Raw genomic sequence first — 18,602 nt, 5'->3', positions numbered from 1 at the left:
ATTGTCCGTTCCCATTTTCTATTCCAATCGGCGTAACCACAATCCCGTCTTCCATTTCCCCGAATGTGACCTACCTGATTAGACGTACCAAAGGGTTTGTACTTACATGAGCAATGCATAGATCAGTCTCTGTTCACTCTTCCGAATCATCCCCCTATTTTTAGAATTTTGGGTCACTAGTGATCTTCAACTTTGTACTTGTTTGGTTTTTTTTTTAACCTTTTTCATCTGAGCGTCACTGGTGAGTCTTATGAAGACGAAACGCACGTATGGTATATTAAATTACAAGCCTAGTACCTTTGATAACTATTAGCATGTTGAAATGTCCAAATGTAATGTTTGTTTGTGTATTTCTTTGTCCTGAATGTTCTTGCATTTATTTGTACTGTAGTCCTGTCATGTAATGTTGTCATTTCAATGTTGTAGTTAAAATTTCCATAAAAGCGCGAGGTTTGGCTAGTCGCAAAACCAGGTTCAACCCACCATTTTTTTCTTTAAATTTCCTATATTAAGTCAGGAAAATGGTCATTGTTATATTATAGTTCGTTTTTGTGTGTGTTACATTTTACTGTTGTGTCATAGTTCTCCTCTTATATTTGATGTGTCTCTCAGTTTTAGTTTGTAACTCGGATTTGTTGTTTTCTCAATCGATTTATGAATTTCGAACAGCGGTATACTACTGTTGCCCTTAGTTGTGGTGATAGTATTGCTCAATATCTAGTGTTATATGTTCTGTTTTGTATACTGCTGTTTGTCGTTTAGTTTTGTTTTTTATTTGCAATGCCGATGTAAGTTTGAATATCTTTGGTATCGTTCGCCTCTCTTTTGTAATTTCATCAGAGAAAGCTGATAACAATTTCACGCAATGTATATCGTACTATATAGTATGTTTTTTTTTTATTAACAGTTGAAGTCCTTTAGGTGTCCTGTACTTGTTGAACATCCTTGAACTTTGATTTTCTGGTGGATAGTATTCTGATTGATAATTTGTTAATTTTTAAATACATCATATTAAAAAAACGGTATAAACCAGGTTTAATCCACCATTTCCTACATAATAAAATGCCTGTACCAAGTCAAAATTAAACAATTGTTGTCCATTCGTTTGATGTAATTAACCTTTTGATTTAGCTATTTGAATAGGGACTCTCCGTTTTGAATTTTCCTCGGAGTTCAGTATTTTTGTAATTATAGTTCATATATAATTTTATATTAGTTTATTATCGGAAAAAAATGCTTAGAATATTATGTAATTTGATAGCAGTTTTACAGAATGTCCTTTGCAATATATGGGATTTATTAACTGTAAAGACCGTTTGGTGTTCTGTTGTTGTTGAACATCTTTGACCTTTGGTAATTTGGGGGATGTTTCATTGATATTATCCGAAATTTAATGATACATAATAGTATATAAAAGTGTAATACACAATTTGTCAATCTATTATAGGATTAAATGTATAGAATGTAAATAAAAACCTGACGTTACAATTTCCTTAACTTACATACTTACAGCTATTAATAAGTGTTGGTATTCCAATAGGTATTGTATTGGGTGTCGTTCAAACATGTAAGTTAACATACAAAATATAAACCTCACAGTCAAAAATTGAAAACTGAATACTATATTTTTATAACAGTTTGATATTTGAATTTTTACGTTAATTAAATGTTATTCTTCGTTTTTTTCTTTAAATTTGAAAATGTTCATTTTAGAATTAGGTTGACAGGGGCGGATCCAGGATTTTCGATTAGGGGGGGGGGGGGGGGGGGCGCAAACTTAAATTTCGGCGGAGCGGAGCGAGGCGAATTTTTTTTAAGGTATTATTATCGAAATTATTGAAATATTCTTCTAGAGAGGGTGCAATGTAGATATCTTGCCAAGCGTGGCGAGAAATAAATATTTTGTGGTAAAATTAGCGAGAAATTTAAGTTTCAAGCTAAACCCGCATAAATCCACCCCTTACAATTTGTAATCACTATAATTAACAAGAAATCTGCGAGCTTCTATTCATTGACTCAATATAATAGCTCACCGACCAATATAAGATTTTGAAAACAAGAATTTCTACTTTTGCCAGCGATTTTTAATTGTCTTTTATTCTATTTCCGGAGGTCGTGTCAAACTTTTTATATACATTTCTACCGCAAACCTGTAAAATCAGAATGAGGTCCTTGCGACGATATGTTTATTTTCGTGGGATCCTATGTAATACGGTAGTACGGGTTGGGGGTCTTCACCGTTTATGCATGCTTCGGCAAACTTTACAGGTTGAAAGTGAGAAACATATTGATATCATACAGAGATGTTAAACAATGATACAAATTAATAAACGAACCTTTCGCTTGAACCAGTATTCCTATCTTTCATTAAGAAAGAATTTAAACAGGACTGTTTTCTTGGCCGTGCCATAATGAAATAACCAACCCAATCGCGGGTAAGGCACTTTCGCCTACTTCGTGGGAAAGTGAGGTAGGGTTGTTTTTGAACTTATCAAAGCAATTGTTTATAAAATCCGCAACTACCATGTCACATTGTTTTACTTGAACTGCTAAAAGCCTATGATATTTTTTCACCAAACGCAGAACCGCGATGAAGTATAATATATTTATAGAACTTATAAATAAACCGTAGGTCAGTTTATTAGTAATCACGTTGATTCTGTTAAACTTACTGTTTTATATACTTTTTTGAATGTTAAAACAGATGCAATGCGACGAGATTAACATTCGTCGTCTGTTCAGATACTTTATTGAGCTGAGGACAACCCATGCTTTGCAAATTTTAGGGGGGGGGGGCGCATGACCGCCACGCCCCCGCCTAAATCCGCCCCTGGTTGACCAAAATGGGGCATCGTTTTCCGAAAATAGTTCAGTTGTTAATTATTCACCTCATTCCTCAGTAGTAAGTATGCTTGCATCTTATATGGGTATGAATGAGTTGAGGATACATAATATCACAATTATTTTTTATCTGTAATGACACTTACAATACTTGTTTTCGAGAACAAAAAATGCTTGTATATTTTACAATGTAAAACGACCAATTAAAAAGATTGTCAGATATCTCCACAGTACTGCGTACAGATAATTACAATTTCAGCTTATAAACTATTTGAAATTAATCCCTTCTTTATGAAGTGAATTCCTTAATTGTTAAAAGTGCTTACTGTAATACAATTCCTTATTTCGAATTTAGTGTTACTCTCCTTCTTGATCTATTTCGAATAATGAACAACGTATTTGATTTTTTAATCGTTTTTAAAGGATAGAAAGAAAGAGCACTGATCACTATCGTAAAACAGAAACAGTGGACTTGTTAAAAACACGACTGGAGCTTGGAAGACTTAAGAACACCATTATTTATTATAGCTTTTATTCGTGACATAAACAGGTGTAAACAATACATTATATAGAAAATGCAGTATCATATAGAATTCAGAATATCTGTATACATTGTAATAAAAATTGGTCATTTTGGTATGAAAATAAAACATCAAGACTATCGCATGAACTAGAAGAAAAAAAAAAGGAATTTTTATAATTTGAAAAAAAAAAAATAATTTTAAACAGTGATGGTCATTAACATATATGCAATGCAAAAATATGTATATTTTTGTCTGTAGAACTAGCTAAACAAGATTTTTTTTATTTGATACAACGATACATTCTTTACATTGAAAACAATGATGAATAATACTCCTTAACACAATAAGCAGGTCTGCCATATTTACAAGTAATGCTAAAATCACGTTACATGTATATAAAGACATTCAAGATGCCATTTTACCGCGGTATCACAGATAGTAACTGAAGATGTCTTGCCGGTGAGACAATATTTTTTTTTTTATATCATATGCTTTTAAAGAGCTCTGGTGTCATTAATTCATATTAAAACTCGTAGCCAACTGAAGTCCACTTCCAGTTGCGTTTTTTTTTCTGTGGTGCCTTTGGTGGCCTGTGAGTTTTTTCTGCTCTTGGGTTGGGTTGTTGACTCTTTAACTCAATCCCCGTTCTCAATTTTATTGTTATTTCTTTTCATTTCACATCCATGCTCTGATTCAGCTTAAAGAATTGAAAAGCTCAAAATCCCTTATTTTATTATAGACTAAATATCTCTTGTTATACATCGTAGTTCATCAACCGATATGTATTTTTTGTGTGTAATCTTAATAATTGTTCAATTGTCTTTAATATGCAAACTGTATTAGTGAGGCATTCTAATTGCAAACGTCGTACTATCCAGATACACAAAACGGCTTGATACCTCGGAAATTGACATGACTTATCGTCGAGAAAAAAACAATATGGCAACGGTTGTTACCGGTAAGGTTTTTGTTATTGTTGTTCTGTCTTTTATACTTATTTGCTATGTTCATCAAACGTATGCTTTATATAAAAATTTTGATATGAGCGTCACTGATGAGTCTTCTGTAGAAACTTTTAGAATACATTTGTATTAACGTTTTTTGTGGTTCCTGTTGCACGAAATTTGCAGACACCACAACAATTTTTATTTCTCCCACACTGAAAAGTTGACGTGCTGCCATTGGTCAAGAAACACTGTATACATATATTCTATTTGAATCTGCCAAAATGAAAAAAAAGGATCTTTACAATTGGTTAGCGAAAATAGGAACAGATTTGATATTGAGAACTTTTGATTGAACTGACCATCAATATGTCCATATGAAACTTGGTATTGTTAGTATTTTGTGCCCTAATAATATTGGAGTCTTGAAATAATGATAACAATCATGTTAACTAAATTAACATTTAAAAAAACAACAGATTCTGCCAACATATCATTTGAAATGTTCATGTAAACTCGTCTTTGGTCGAAGATCTTATGCTTCAATGCCAAAAGGAAGGATATAAACCAAAAACATTTAGTACAATAAGTTGATCGTATAATCGTACATTATCATGTAACAAATGTTAATAACATTTTAAAACAAATTTTATCTTATCAGTGACAAGGTCAGTATACCTGTCTCATTTTTCATAAAATAAGATGGATTTTTCTCTTTTCACTGATGCATCGTCAATTTTGTTTCTTGTTTTGTTCGGTCTTATAACGTATACACTAATAAAGCAATGTCGTCGTCCGTCTGGAATGCCTCCCGGGCCTCGTCTCTGGCCAGTCGTTGGAAACATGATGTCCATCACAGGAAAACAAAATTTGATTGAAGCTTTCCGTGAATTACGACAACAGTATGGTGATATATACAGTTTGAAGTTGGGGTCGAGTTGGATAGTAGTTATAAATGGATACGAGAATTTAAAGGATGCTTTAGTGAAACAAGGTGACATGTTCAGTGATAGACCAGACAATTTCTTTTTCACAAGGCTATTACAACATCAAGGTAAACAGATTATGCAAATACGCGACCGGATCTTGTGTTATTTTTGTACATTACAGTATAAAATTAAGTATATGTATATATATCAATGGGATTGTAGCAAAGTGATACACACATACATACACAAACATAAAAGAAAACTAGACAAAGTGATGCCCTCGCACTCTACTCTGAAGTAACTGTATTATAACAAAGTCAATGTAGGACTTTCTTTGAGAATTTATGGTGGGAGACAAAATTGATTCACCCGCAGATATAAAGTGTTATTTTACAATAACTTTATCATTTAACCGCTTATACCCCAATATGTTAAAGTTCAACTATCTCCCAAAAGAGCAAACAATAATAAAATTCAAATCCTGACCACATGCACATCTTCAATATGTGTACAATAGCCAGCAAAGTGAAACCTTTCTAGCATTCAAACTGTAAGAGGAGTTATCTGAAAACGATCCTCTTATGTAAGTAAATATTCCAAAAAGTGACAAAGTTCAACTATCTCTCAAAGAGCGAATATTAACAAAAATCAAAATCCTGAACACATGCACACCGTCGATATACATGTACAAACAGCAACAAAGTGAAAATTTCCTAGGATTCAAACTTTAGGATATGTTAAGCTTAATAACTATACATCAATATTGGGACGGACAGACGGACAGGGGTAAAACAATATGCCCTCCACCTTTGAGTTGCAAGGGCATAAAACAAAGACCAGAGGCCCACAAACATTACTGAACAGTAGATCTAATGTCTTTACAGTATACCAAGGTCATACTCTCTCAAAGACTTAACATTGCGGGATAACTATATTAGATACAACAGGTTGAAATGATGTTTGACATATTATTGTCAAATTTTGGGGTTTAATTAATCATGGTAAAGAAAGCTAGAATTTTCAGTCTTAAAAAATTATAACTATTTCAAAGCAACTTGGATTTTCATCAAAATCCACTGCTATATTCATTATTTATTTATCTTACAAAAAACAAATTATTTGGTTTATGGCTGTCAAATTTAAATATTTAAATTATAGGCATCTATCTGAATTTTGTCAAAACTGAACATTTGAGCCTTTTCCTACCTATAAACTAAGTCCCCAAACTTGACGGCAATACATCAAAATACAAAACAACCTGGTATTTTGTAAGATAAATATATAAAAAAAGATAGCTGAACAGTGCAATGAAAATCTAAGTTGATTTGAAAAAAGTTATAAAATTTAAAAAATGACAACTTTGTTTTGTTAAAACTAGAATAGTCATCGCATACAAAAAGCACTTTAATAATGTGTAATTACATCAGTATATGTGTGTTTTACAGGTAAAAAGAAAGCCCTACTTTTCTTAAACTCTTGTATTATTTATCTATTGAATTCAAAAGGCCTTGCGATTTAAGTTTACCAGGATGTTGCAATTTTGAATGAACATTATTTAGAATTGAATACACTCTGGTACGTGTGATCTATTTAATGAGTTTGACCCATGCAGGAGGTATTGCTTTATACCTCACACCAGAATAAGAACAATTTTGATAATTTCTTTAACCTTTTTGAACCTAGATTAATTCAATCCTTAAATTTGACAGCAATACACCAACATACATAACAACATGGGATTCAGTAAGATCAGTATATAACTGAGATAGCTGTATAGTTTGATGAAAATCAAAGTTAATTTGAAAAAGTTAGAAAAAAAATTTAAGTGTACTATCTGAATTTAATGTTAACATAAATTCTAGCTTTTTGTTTTACCTTGATTAATTTAAAAAAAACTTAAATTTGACAGCAATATACCAAACAACACAACAACTTGGAATTCAGTAAGGCCAATATATAACTGAGATAGGTGTACAGTTTGCTGAAAATCCAAATTAATTTGAAAAAGTAATAAAAAAATTTGTAAAAAGAATGTACTATCTAACTTTAGTCCGAAATGCAAATTCTAGGTTTTTTATCTAGATTTATTTAATCCTTAAATTTGACAGCAATACACCAAACTACAAAACGACATGGGATTCAGTAAGATCAATATATAACTGAGATAGCTATATAGTTTGATGAAATTCCATTTATAGCCATGGCGTTGTCAGTTTGTTTTTGATTTATGAGTTTGACTGTCAGTTTGGTATCTTTCGTCCCTCTTTTAAAATGTGTGCTTGATTTCACTTGTCGAGCACAACGTCTGGCATTTCAGACTCTGAGTAGTTTTAGTGTAAAAGGGTACCATCAGCTCAGTGGTTAGAACTTCGATACCGACATGAGTAATAACAAAACTAATTCTTATACATTCTATTAAGCTTTGACCATTCCTAATTATGGTAAATCCAGAAAAGCACTTCAAACGAATGAAGTTATTTAACGTATTGTTTTCATGTTGGGTATTCTAAATTAGCAAGTGTAAAAAGGGACAACGATTGATTTTAACGTTGATTTTGATAAGAGTGTGATGAAGTGGATTAATTTCGTATGCATATTCAGAAAGATCAGGATTTATTACAAAGAATTCATCGTCAAAATATCTGCTAGCATCATACACGTAACCATAATAGTAAACAGAGTTTTCTTACAGATAAAAACGTTATTGTGCGAATTATCATCATATATCTGTATCGTTATATCTTTCAAACTTCATGGACGAGGACAAGATTTCAGATCATTATTAATTAGACTTTACTTATATGTAATAACCAACGTTTGAATAACATTATCTCATGTCAGTAAATATGTAATTTGTTTGATTGATTGTGTTTCTATGTCAACAGTTGTTACACCGAGACATGTTAATCGGGTAATACTAGTTTCAGAAATGGAAAGATTGCAAAAAGAGGATCTTTTAGACTCGATAATGTCAATTGATGACTTGCAATTAATATATGAATTCAGTGATTATCTGACTTTTTTATTTGAAACGATAAGAGCGATGAAGTAGAACTTAACTTATATTCTTTTTTGACAGCATTAAAACATAAAAAAAAATAATACAAAATTAATGGTATTAACAATTTTTTTTTAAATCTGACCTATCATCCTTTGTAGACTTATTTCTCTCTTATTCTTGTTTGCATGTTATTTGTGATAAAAATCATAATCATATTCTATTGTCTTTGTCTGTATCTTGATTGATATGCTTGTTATAATTATTAATAAAGAGTTTATAACTTTTAATTTTCACTGCATCACAAAAGCATCAAATTTACGTAAATATCACATTTTCTGAAAAAGATGCTTAGGGGCTGATACGAAAAATTTATCAATTGCTTCCACTTATGTTCGCATGCCTTTCCGCATGGCATCATTACGTCGTGAAGTTTGGTTATATGCTAGAGTAGGATGTGGTCTTTGTAGTTGAAATGCAGTAAATGGAGTTAATAGTGTAGAAGAGTAATTTAGCCATATAGTAATTGAAAAGCCTTGGTTAAATCGTTACTCACTGGATTGTAACTTTTACTAGAATACACGTTAGTCACGGTCATTGCATTTTGCTGTTAACGAGTATTGTTGCTTTTTGGCTTTGTAGCAAATCTTTGACTTTTTTTCCATTTTTGTTTTAATCATTGAATGATATTCACAATTTATACAGGAAAATGTCATCAACTGTCTTGCAGACAGTTATGTCAAATATCATCTATTAATATCGTTTAAAGTATAATTTGTATCTATATTCTTTTCAAATATTCAACCTATCTTCCTGTCTATAATGGTGTCATTGCAATCTAACATTGGTCTTATGACATTGCGTAGGACAGCTTTGATTAAAATGCCCCATATGTTCAGAACACAGTCAAGGACTAAAGTTCAGGTACAGTAAGTCAACCTGATTAAAAATATTAAAATAGAATTTGTACATACATAGTGTTGACACAGATTGTAAGCCCATTTATGAATTTTGAATTTTAATCTGTTTATCTCATCATATTTAATCTACACCACTTTTCTATATCTACGTATCTACATGTATTAAAGTAAAATCACAAACATACTAAACTCCGAGGAAAATTCAAAACGGCAAGTCCTTAATCAAATGGTAAAATCAAAATCACAAACACATCAAACGATATGTTTTGTTATCCGCGAAGGGACATTTTTCTCGATTTCCCCCGATTATCAAAGACAAACGTATAATGCTCTCAGTATTGCATTGGTTCATGTTTCCACCAGGAACCAGGTTCACTTAGAGGAAACATGTTAAGACATTAAAGAATTCACGGAAATGTTGTAGATTGATAAAAGAGGGACAAAAGATACCAAACTCATAAATCGAAAATAAACTGACAACGCCATGGCTAAAAATGAAAAAAAGACAAACAGACAAACAATAGTACACATGACACAACATAGAAAACTATAGAATTAGCAACACAAACCCCACCAAAAACTAGGGGTGATCTCAGGTGCCCCGGAAAGATTAGCAGATCCTGCTCCACATGTGGCACTAGTCGTGTTGCTTATGTGAAAACAAATTCGGTAAATAGTCAAATTCCGATAAACGATTCCCAAAACCATATTAATTACAAGTACATTAACAATTACTTCTGTGTTGACATGAATTATCATTGATATGGTCATATTTATAAATTAACTGTTTGCAAAATTTGGAATTTTTGAAATACTAAGGCTTTCCTATCTCAGGTGTGGATAACCTTAGCCGTATTTGGCAAAACTTTTAAGAATTTCGGTCCTTAATGCTTTTCAACTTCGTGCTTTATTTTGGCCTTATTAACTATTTTTGGATTCGAGCGTCACTGATGAGTATTTTGTAGACGAAACGCGTGTCTGGTGTAAATATAAAATTTAATCCTGGTTTATATGATGAGTTTATTGTAACACAATATGCCAATCACCACATGAACCTTTTCCAAAATATACAAATAAGACGAGGGGGTTACATTGCTATTCACCAGAGAAAAAAGATGATGTAAACAAGTTAGGGCACTGTACATATGTTGTATACTTTTCCATAAAGACAATCTTATTGGAACTCTAAAGTGTCGTGTGGCTCCTTATATATATTGAAAATAACTCTGCAGTTATAATAGAAATCAAAAGTACCAGGATTATAATTTTATACGCCAGACGCGCGTTTCGTCTACATAAGACTCATCAGTGACGCTCATATCAAAAAAGTTAAAAAGCCAAATAAATACAAAGTTGAAGAGCATTGAGGATCCAAATTATAACAATGTTTCTTGATTCACAATAGATTGGTGTACATCCTGGTGAAATAGTCTTAAAGCACACCGCTTTATGAGCCAAAAATATACTAATCAATATCAATATGTTTACAAGACAGATCTGCAACAGTTTTACGTTTATTTATTGTTCTCATAGGGTTTTGTCTGGTGCTTGGTCCGTTTATGTGTGTATGTCTGTTACATTTTAATGCTGTGTCATTGTTCTCCTCTTATATTTAATGCGTTTCCCTCGGTTTTAGTTTGTTACCCCGATTTTGTTTTTTGTCCATGGATTTATGAGTTTTGAACAGCGGTATACTACTGTTGCCTTAAATTACCCTAGTAACAAAATCTAATTAATCGATGGACAATGTTTTGTTACCTATCACAATATATTCAAAGACGATTAAAATGTTTTGCTTTAGTAAGTATAAAAATAAAGAGACGTGGTATGATTTCAGTACACATGTAACATACAATGGATATCGTGTAAAGACGTCATTGACGGTTCGAGAAAAATATGACCTTGTGCAATGTTTTTATTTTGTTTCAGGAATTATTGGATCTAGTGGTCTTTTGTGGAAAGAAAGCAGATTTTTTACTCAAAAGACATTGAAGGATTTCGGATTAGGAAAACGCAGCCTGCAGGACAAAATCCTTGAAGAGGTGACAATTTTATTAAAAACAATTGAAAACACTAAAGGCGAAATGTTTACATTGAAACCACTTATTCAAGGTGTTTTTTCTAACATTGTAACATCTATTGTGTTCAATCGTCGTTTTGATTATGATGACCCACAAATGATGAAAATCAGAGATATGCTACACGAGCATCTAACAGACTCCGAATTTTCTGGAATATTAGACGCGATACCAGTTTTGGAATCATTCCCTGGAGATCTTTTCCATGCTAAAAGATTATTGGACGTCGAAAGAAAGTTAGACGCATTTGTCCAGAAATGTCTTGATGAGCATAAGCAAACATTTGATGAAAATAATCTAGTCGATTATGCTGATGCTTATTTATCTGAGATGAAGAAGCGACAAAACGAAAAAGATTCTGTATACTCAGGTAAGAATTGTTCTTCCATTTTTATGCCCCACCTACGATAGTAGAGGGGGATTATGTTTTCTGGTCTGTGGCTCCGTTCGTTCGTCCGTCCGTCCGTCCGTCCGTCCGTTCGTTCGTTCGTCCGACTTCAGGTTAAAGTTTTTGGTCAAGGTAGTATTTGATGAAGCTGAAGTCCAATCAACTTGAAACTTAGTACACTTGTTGCTTATGATATGATCTTTCTAATTTTAAAGCCAAATTAGACTTTTGACCCCAATTTCACGGTCCACTGAACATAGTAAATGAAAGTGGGAGTTTCAGGTTAAAGTTTTTGGTCAAGGTAGTTTTTGATGAGGCTGAAGTCCAATCAACTTGAAACTTAGTACACTCGTTGCTTATGATATGATCTTTCTAATTTTAAAGCCCAATTACACTTTTGACACCAATTTCATGGTCCACTGAACATAGAAATAGAAAATGGGAGTTTCAGGTTAAAGTTTTGGTCAAGGTAGTTTTTGATGAAGCTGAAGTCCAATCAAATTGAAACTTAGTACACTTGTTGCTTATGATATGATCTTTCTAATTTTAAAGCCCAATTACACTTTTGACCCCAATTTCATGGTCCACTGAACATAGAAAATGAAAGTGGGAGTTTCAGGTTAAAGTTTTTGGTCATGGTAGTTTTTGATGAAGTTGAAGTCCAATCAACTTTAAACTTAGTAAACACATTCCCTATGATATGATCTTTCTAATTTAATTGCAAAATTATATTTTCGATCCCAATTTCACGGTCTACTGAACATAGAAAATGAAAATGGGAGTGGGGCATCCGTGTACTATGGACACATTCTTGTTTTTAAGTTGTATTAGATTTTCATTTTTTTTTCTTAAAGTGAGTGGTGAACATACAACGAGGAAAAACTAGTTTCACTCATAGTGTCAACTCGTAAACGTTGTCATGGAACATAATGAATAATATATTTTTGCGAAAAACTAAGGATTTTCTTATCCCAGGAAAAGATTACCTTAGCCGTATTTGACACAACTTTTTGAAATTTTGTGTCCTCAATGCTCTTCAACTTTTCACTTGTTTGGCTTTATAACTTTTTTGATCTGAGCATCACCGATGAGTCTTATGTAAACGAAACGCGCGTCAGTCGTATTAAATTATAATCCTGGTACCTATGCGAATTCTTGACTCTTTGACTAAAAAAAATTTCAACGTAACCATATAACATTTAATCTTTTATCTTCTTAATTCAAATGTGAGATTTGTAATTCATATTAACGACGTAAGTGTCTTAAATCGAGGTATGTGCAACTTTAAAATTCATACTTGACAATAGTTTACATAAAAGATGTAATAATAACTATTAATCTTTGATTTAGTATAGTAGTAACCAAACTCTGCCAAAATTTTTTATGAATGCAAACCATTCTGCCTAAAACATTGAATAAATGCAAATTATTTCATATTATGGTTACTTACTTTCCAACTCATTGTTTTGGCAATTCCTTATAGAAAGGGATTATAGACTCTGCTATTGCATAGTACTATATGCAACACAACGTTTCATGTGGTCATGCCCAAACAAATATGATCCATAAACTCATATCATCGTAAAGATTTATACATAAATAAACATTTTTTTACCAATAATCCGTTCCGTAGAAAAAAAACCACACAGCCTTACTTATATTTAATTTTGGTTTTGATTTAATGTCATTTACATTTTTACATTTAAAAGAAACAGTTATATTTTGGTTAAATATAAAATAGTATGACATGAGTTGTCAGAAGTTCAACGAAACCACACGTAGCTGTGTTATTGCAAACTTTATTTGAAATTTTATAGTTTTTTTGTAAATATCCTTGGTAGTCAATAAAAATGTTTAAAACCTAAGTGGAGCACTTATTTATACTTCTTTTATTTTATTGTGTGTAAAAATGTTTTTGACTCACGTTATGATTCGAATATGATAATGTTCAAGAGATAGCTCATAGCTCTAAGAATTTGTTAAACTTTATACTTATGATATTTTTAGTATGCGTGTTACAACTTTCTAAACTATGAAAGAAGACCTACGTTTAAAAATATTTCTGTACTTTTCTTATTTGTAGAACGACAGCTTGTAAGAATATGCCGTGATTTTTTGTTGGCAGGAACTGACACTACAGCCACAAACACACGATGGGCAATTCTCCATCTTATTTGCAAACCTGAAATACAGGAAAGAATGTTTCTTGAAATTCAAGACGTTATTGGACTAGAACGCCCTCCTGATATGAATGACAGATTGAATATGCCTTACTGTGACGCTGTTTGCAACGAAACCATGCGGGTATCGAATGTGGGACCATTGTCTGCTCCAAGGTCTTCTCGGGTTGATGTTAAATTCCAAGGGTATAAAATCCCTGCTGAGACTGTTATCTACCCAAGTTTGGATTCTGTACTTTTTGATAAGAACATTTATCCTGACCCAGAAGATTTTATACCAGATAGATTCTTAGAGGGATCTAAAATATCTACATCGATGACCAAATTGAATGTACCGTTTTCGTTAGGTATGTAAAAGAAAAAGTAGAAGGCATATAACACTCTTCAATTTTTCGCTGTGTTGACACACTGGTAGCGTTTTAGCTGCTTTTTAGTCGGTGTGTTGTCTCCTTGACGCATTCTTCGATTTCATTCTTAATCTTATTGGTTACTGCGAAAAATCTTACTGTATTCTTCTTAGCTTTAATTTTATGTTTTAACATACTCATAGCTATAAACAACAGTAACCAAACCACATACACAACAGTAAATCATAAAACGACAAAAGATATCAGAAAATGTGGTATAGGTGCAAATAAAAAACTCTGCCTGCATACATGACTTGTATAGATTCTGAAAATGTAAATCGCCACATGATAAAACAATAACGAAAAACAAACCATGAGAAATAAAATTGAGAATATATATGGCAAATGTGTCAAAGAGACAACAACCCGACCATAGAACAGACAACAGCAGAAGGTTACCAACAGGTCTTCAATGCAGCGAACAATTCCCGCACCCGGGGGCGTTCTTCAGCTGGCCCCTAAACAAATATATATATCATTTCAGTGAATATGAACGCCATACTAAACTCCAAATTGTACACAAGAGACTAAAATTAAAAATAATACAAGACTAACAAAGGCCAGAGGCTCCTGAATTGGGACAGGCGCAAAAAATGCGACGGGGTTCAACATGTTTATGAGATCTTAATCCTCCCCCTATACCTCTAGCCAATGTAGAAAAGTAAACGCATAACAACACGCACATTAAAATTCAGTTCAAGAGAAGTCCGAGTCCGATGCCAGAAGATGTAACCAAAGAAAATAAACAAAATGACAATTATACATAAATAACAACAGACTACTAGCAGTTAACTGACATGCCAGCTCCAGACTTAGATTAAACTGATTGAAAGATTACGTCTTCATCATATGAATATCAGGCACAATCCTTCCCGTTAGGGGTTAACTATCTTACCATCATAACATATATGAGAAGAACATAACCCGTGTCATGCCAACCACTGGTTTTTAAATAAATGTGTTTAGTTCCGATGCAAAGACCCTATAAGTGAATCAATATTAACGCCAAAATATGCAATCTTTAATGACCTGACAACAGTATCGTAACTATATCCCTTCTTAATAAGTTTATTAAAAGGTTTTGTAAGCTGCTGAGGTGAATACTAAAATTTTTGTGCTTTATAAAGAATATTTCCATAAAAGATTGGATGTGAAATACCTGAACGTATAAAAAGTCTGCATGTTGAGCTATATTTACGAATGATGTCCTTATACCGATGATAAAATTTAGTAAAAGTGTTGACTAGTTTGTGATATCGAAAACCCTGGTGTAATAATTTTTCAGTAATACATAAATTTCTCTCGTTAAAATCTAAAACGTTGTTACATACACGAGCGAATCGTATGTATCGAAAGTCGAATAATATGTGTTAAATCTTGATATTTTATTGATATAACCATGAGGAATCGCATATTAATGGTTTCAAGAGACAACGATCCTTTTTAACGCATTGGAATTTTTGGGAATACAATAAAGAGGGTACTTGTGATATTCAAAATACACGAGAAGTATGGAAAGGAAATGACGGTATAGATATAGTAGAAATCATGTCATGCCATATAAGCTTAGGTTAATTCAATATAATTTCATTTAGTAATGTTTAGGACCCTTTATAGCTTACTTTTCGGTGTGAGCCAAGGCTTCGTGTTGAAGACCGTATTTTTACTATAATGGTTCTTCTTTTGTCCGAGAAACATATTTAATGCGAAACCAGTGTACATTACATTTAACTAATTGTAAACGTGTTTAAACTAAATCAATGTTGATTTTGTACTGTGATATGTATCCAGTGAGACAGGATGAATATTTGTTCTAGCAACTACATATGCTAAGGAATGAATGTGATATTGGTAATATTTTATATTGTATATTACTTATTCTAGGCAAAAGAAGCTGCCCTGGAGAAGTGTTGGCCCGGCAAGAGTTATTTTTAACCATCGTTTCCCTTGTGAGAAAGTTTAAATTTTTGCCACCTGATGGATCGGGACCACCCGCTAAGAAAAGAATGTTTGGAGTTATCTTCTTTCCTGCAGAATACAAACTCAGAGCAAAATTAAGGAACTGAAGTGTTTCAATTACTCTTGGCAATTGCCTCCCTTTTTGATTCATTTGACTATGATTGTGATCATATTTATTGCAATTTGATAGAAACAAACTGAAATGTCAAATGTTGTTTCAAGTTTAAAAAAAAATGTTTACTTGTTTCTTGATTGACGAAATAAATATATTGAGAAATATGTCAATTTCCTTATTTTTGAACAATGTTCTTTCGGTGGCGCAATTCAAAGGACAGGGTACGATAAGGCCTGCCTTTTGCCCCCTATTTTCTCATTTTCAAATTTTGTTTTGGAAAGCTATTTATCACGTTAAAATAATCCCGTAAGTTTGAAATTTGTTTGAATGAATTTCAAAACCATAAATTTCAAAAAATGGGTGAGTTGAGGGGGTTAAAAGAGCATAAAAAATGCCAAAAGTAGGAAAAATAACGATTTTTGGCCATTGTTTCTTAAAATTTAATAGCGTGTGCCTATGTGATTATGGCGATTTAGACAGCAAAAACTACGGTGGCAGAATGCGGCCATGAAATAAAAAAAAAATATGTTGTTCCCTCAAGATACTATGTCGTTCCCTCAAGATGCTATGTCGTTCCCACAAGATAGTTATCTCGTTCCCTCAAGATACTATGTCGTTCCTTCAAGATAGTTATCTCGTTCCCTCAAGATACTATGTCGTTCCCTCAAGATGTTATGTTGTTCCCTCAAGATAGTTATCTCGTTCCCTCAAGATGCTATGTCGTTCCCTCAAGATACTATGTCGTTCCCTCAAGATGTTATGTTGTTCCCTCAAGATAGTTATCTCGTTCCCTCAAGATACTATGTCGTTCCCTCAAAATAGTTATCTCGTTCCCTCAAGATACTATGTCGTTCCCTCAAGATAATATGTTGTTCCCTCAAGATAGTTATCTCGTTCCCTCAAGATACTATGTCGTTCCCTCAAGATGTTATGTTGTTCCCTCAAGATGCTATGTCGTTCCCTCAAGATACTATGTTGTTCCCTCAAGATAGTTATCTCGTTCCCTCAAGATTTTAAATTTGTATTGATATATGATTCATTTCGCCCTTCGAAGCGGAACTGTAGACGTGGCCAGATCCCAAAAGTAGAATATTTACATAATAATAATGATATAATAATTCTGTATTTAAAGAGAATAACTGAGAGGGGATAGGAGGGTTCCTGATCCAGAAATCCCGGGCTTAAAAACACGAAATCTCGAAATCCCGAATTTAAATAAAGTAAATCCCGACGTCCCGTAATCCGAAAAAAAGAATTCCCGGATCCGAAAGGGTCAATCCCGAAATCCCGAGCTTAAAAACACCCGATCCCGGAGTCCCAGTAAAGGTAGCACTCCACAGTTAGATGTGTAGTTTCGCATTTTGGCCCCTGAGGATTTTTCAAATATAAGAGCTAGTGTGCAATAAAATTCATTTTTGGATAGCTGAGTATTAAAATAGCCTTCGTATTGGGTTTATATGAACATCAAGATCATATAATGTATGTAATATAGGCTGTTTTCTGTATGACAGTCCGTATTTGTACATGTATGTCCATACCATACATTGGTCCGGCAATTTTTGTAATGTTTTTTTCCAACTTTTTGTCGCACGAACTTTGTGATTAGATTTTACGAAAAAATTAGGCGAAAGACACCCATTTTTTATTTGATCATTAGGAAGATTTATGAAAACAGTGTCTAAAAAGGTATCACTCAAAGGCATTGAAATTCTAGTTTGATCCAACTTTTGGGGGATATGTGACATGCATGTTTACCCCCTTTTTGCAATATTTTATGGTAAATAAATGAAGAATGTTGCCATGGATACACAGAAAAGGAATTATTTTTCACCCTTTTAACATTTGAAAATTAAATCTAAGGAAGATACTGATTACATACATATGCACATGTACAACACAAACAGTTAGGTTAATGTATTAGAAATCCAGGAATAGGAGATGATAAAACATTTTGTGGCTCATTTTTAATTTTATTTTCTAAGGGTGGTAAAGGGTTATTTTCGTGCAACGTTTTCGGCTTTTTCATTTTACGTGTTTTCGTGATTTGGTGTTTTATTTCTCGTTTTCTCGTGTTTGGTTCGATGTGCGTGCTTCGTATTTCCCCTTATTTATTTTCCGTGTTTCGTGTCGGTGGTCTTAATTTCTCGTTCTTGCATTGTTCCGCATTTGATTAAAAAGTGAATTGGAAGTAACTCCACGTCTTTACTCCACCGTTTCGAAGTTGGAAATAAAGAATAAATCAATATAATTGTATTGCTATGTTGAGGGAACGAGATAACTATCTTGAGGGAACGATATAGTATCTTGAGGGAACGAGAT

At 33.0% G+C, this 18,602-nt stretch overlaps 1 protein-coding gene across 1 annotated transcript; it reads left to right on the top strand.

The window, feature by feature from the left end:
* Positions 1-4,983: 4,983 nt before the first annotated feature.
* LOC139487883 (cytochrome P450 2B4-like) lies at positions 4,984-16,437 on the top strand. The gene is made up of 4 exons (XM_071273049.1): positions 4,984-5,363; positions 11,086-11,604; positions 13,706-14,149; positions 16,094-16,437. Exons 1-4 carry the CDS (start codon positions 5,012-5,014, stop codon positions 16,273-16,275), a joined length of 1,497 nt encoding a protein of 498 aa, XP_071129150.1. The 5' UTR covers positions 4,984-5,011; the 3' UTR covers positions 16,276-16,437.
* The last annotated feature ends 2,165 nt before the right edge of the window (positions 16,438-18,602 follow it).

The sequence above is a fragment of the Mytilus edulis genome, chromosome 9, assembly GCF_963676685.1.
Source record: "Mytilus edulis chromosome 9, xbMytEdul2.2, whole genome shotgun sequence".
Lineage (NCBI taxonomy): Eukaryota > Metazoa > Mollusca > Bivalvia > Mytilida > Mytilidae > Mytilus > Mytilus edulis.
The sequence above is the reverse complement of the archived record's forward strand: the minus strand, read 5'-3'. Positions and strand labels throughout refer to the sequence as shown.

What these genes read in the sequence shown, in the direction of transcription:
- LOC139487883 (XM_071273049.1), top strand. Translation starts at nt 5,012, where the DNA reads ATGGATTTTTCTCTTTTCACTGATGCATCGTCAATTTTGTTTCTTGTT. An exon ending in AAGGCTATTACAACATCAAG is followed by an intron (nt 5,364 to 11,085) that starts GTAAACAGATTA and finishes ATTTTGTTTCAG; the next exon opens with GAATTATTGGATCTAGTGGT. An exon ending in AAAAGATTCTGTATACTCAG is followed by an intron (nt 11,605 to 13,705) that starts GTAAGAATTGTT and finishes TCTTATTTGTAG; the next exon opens with AACGACAGCTTGTAAGAATA.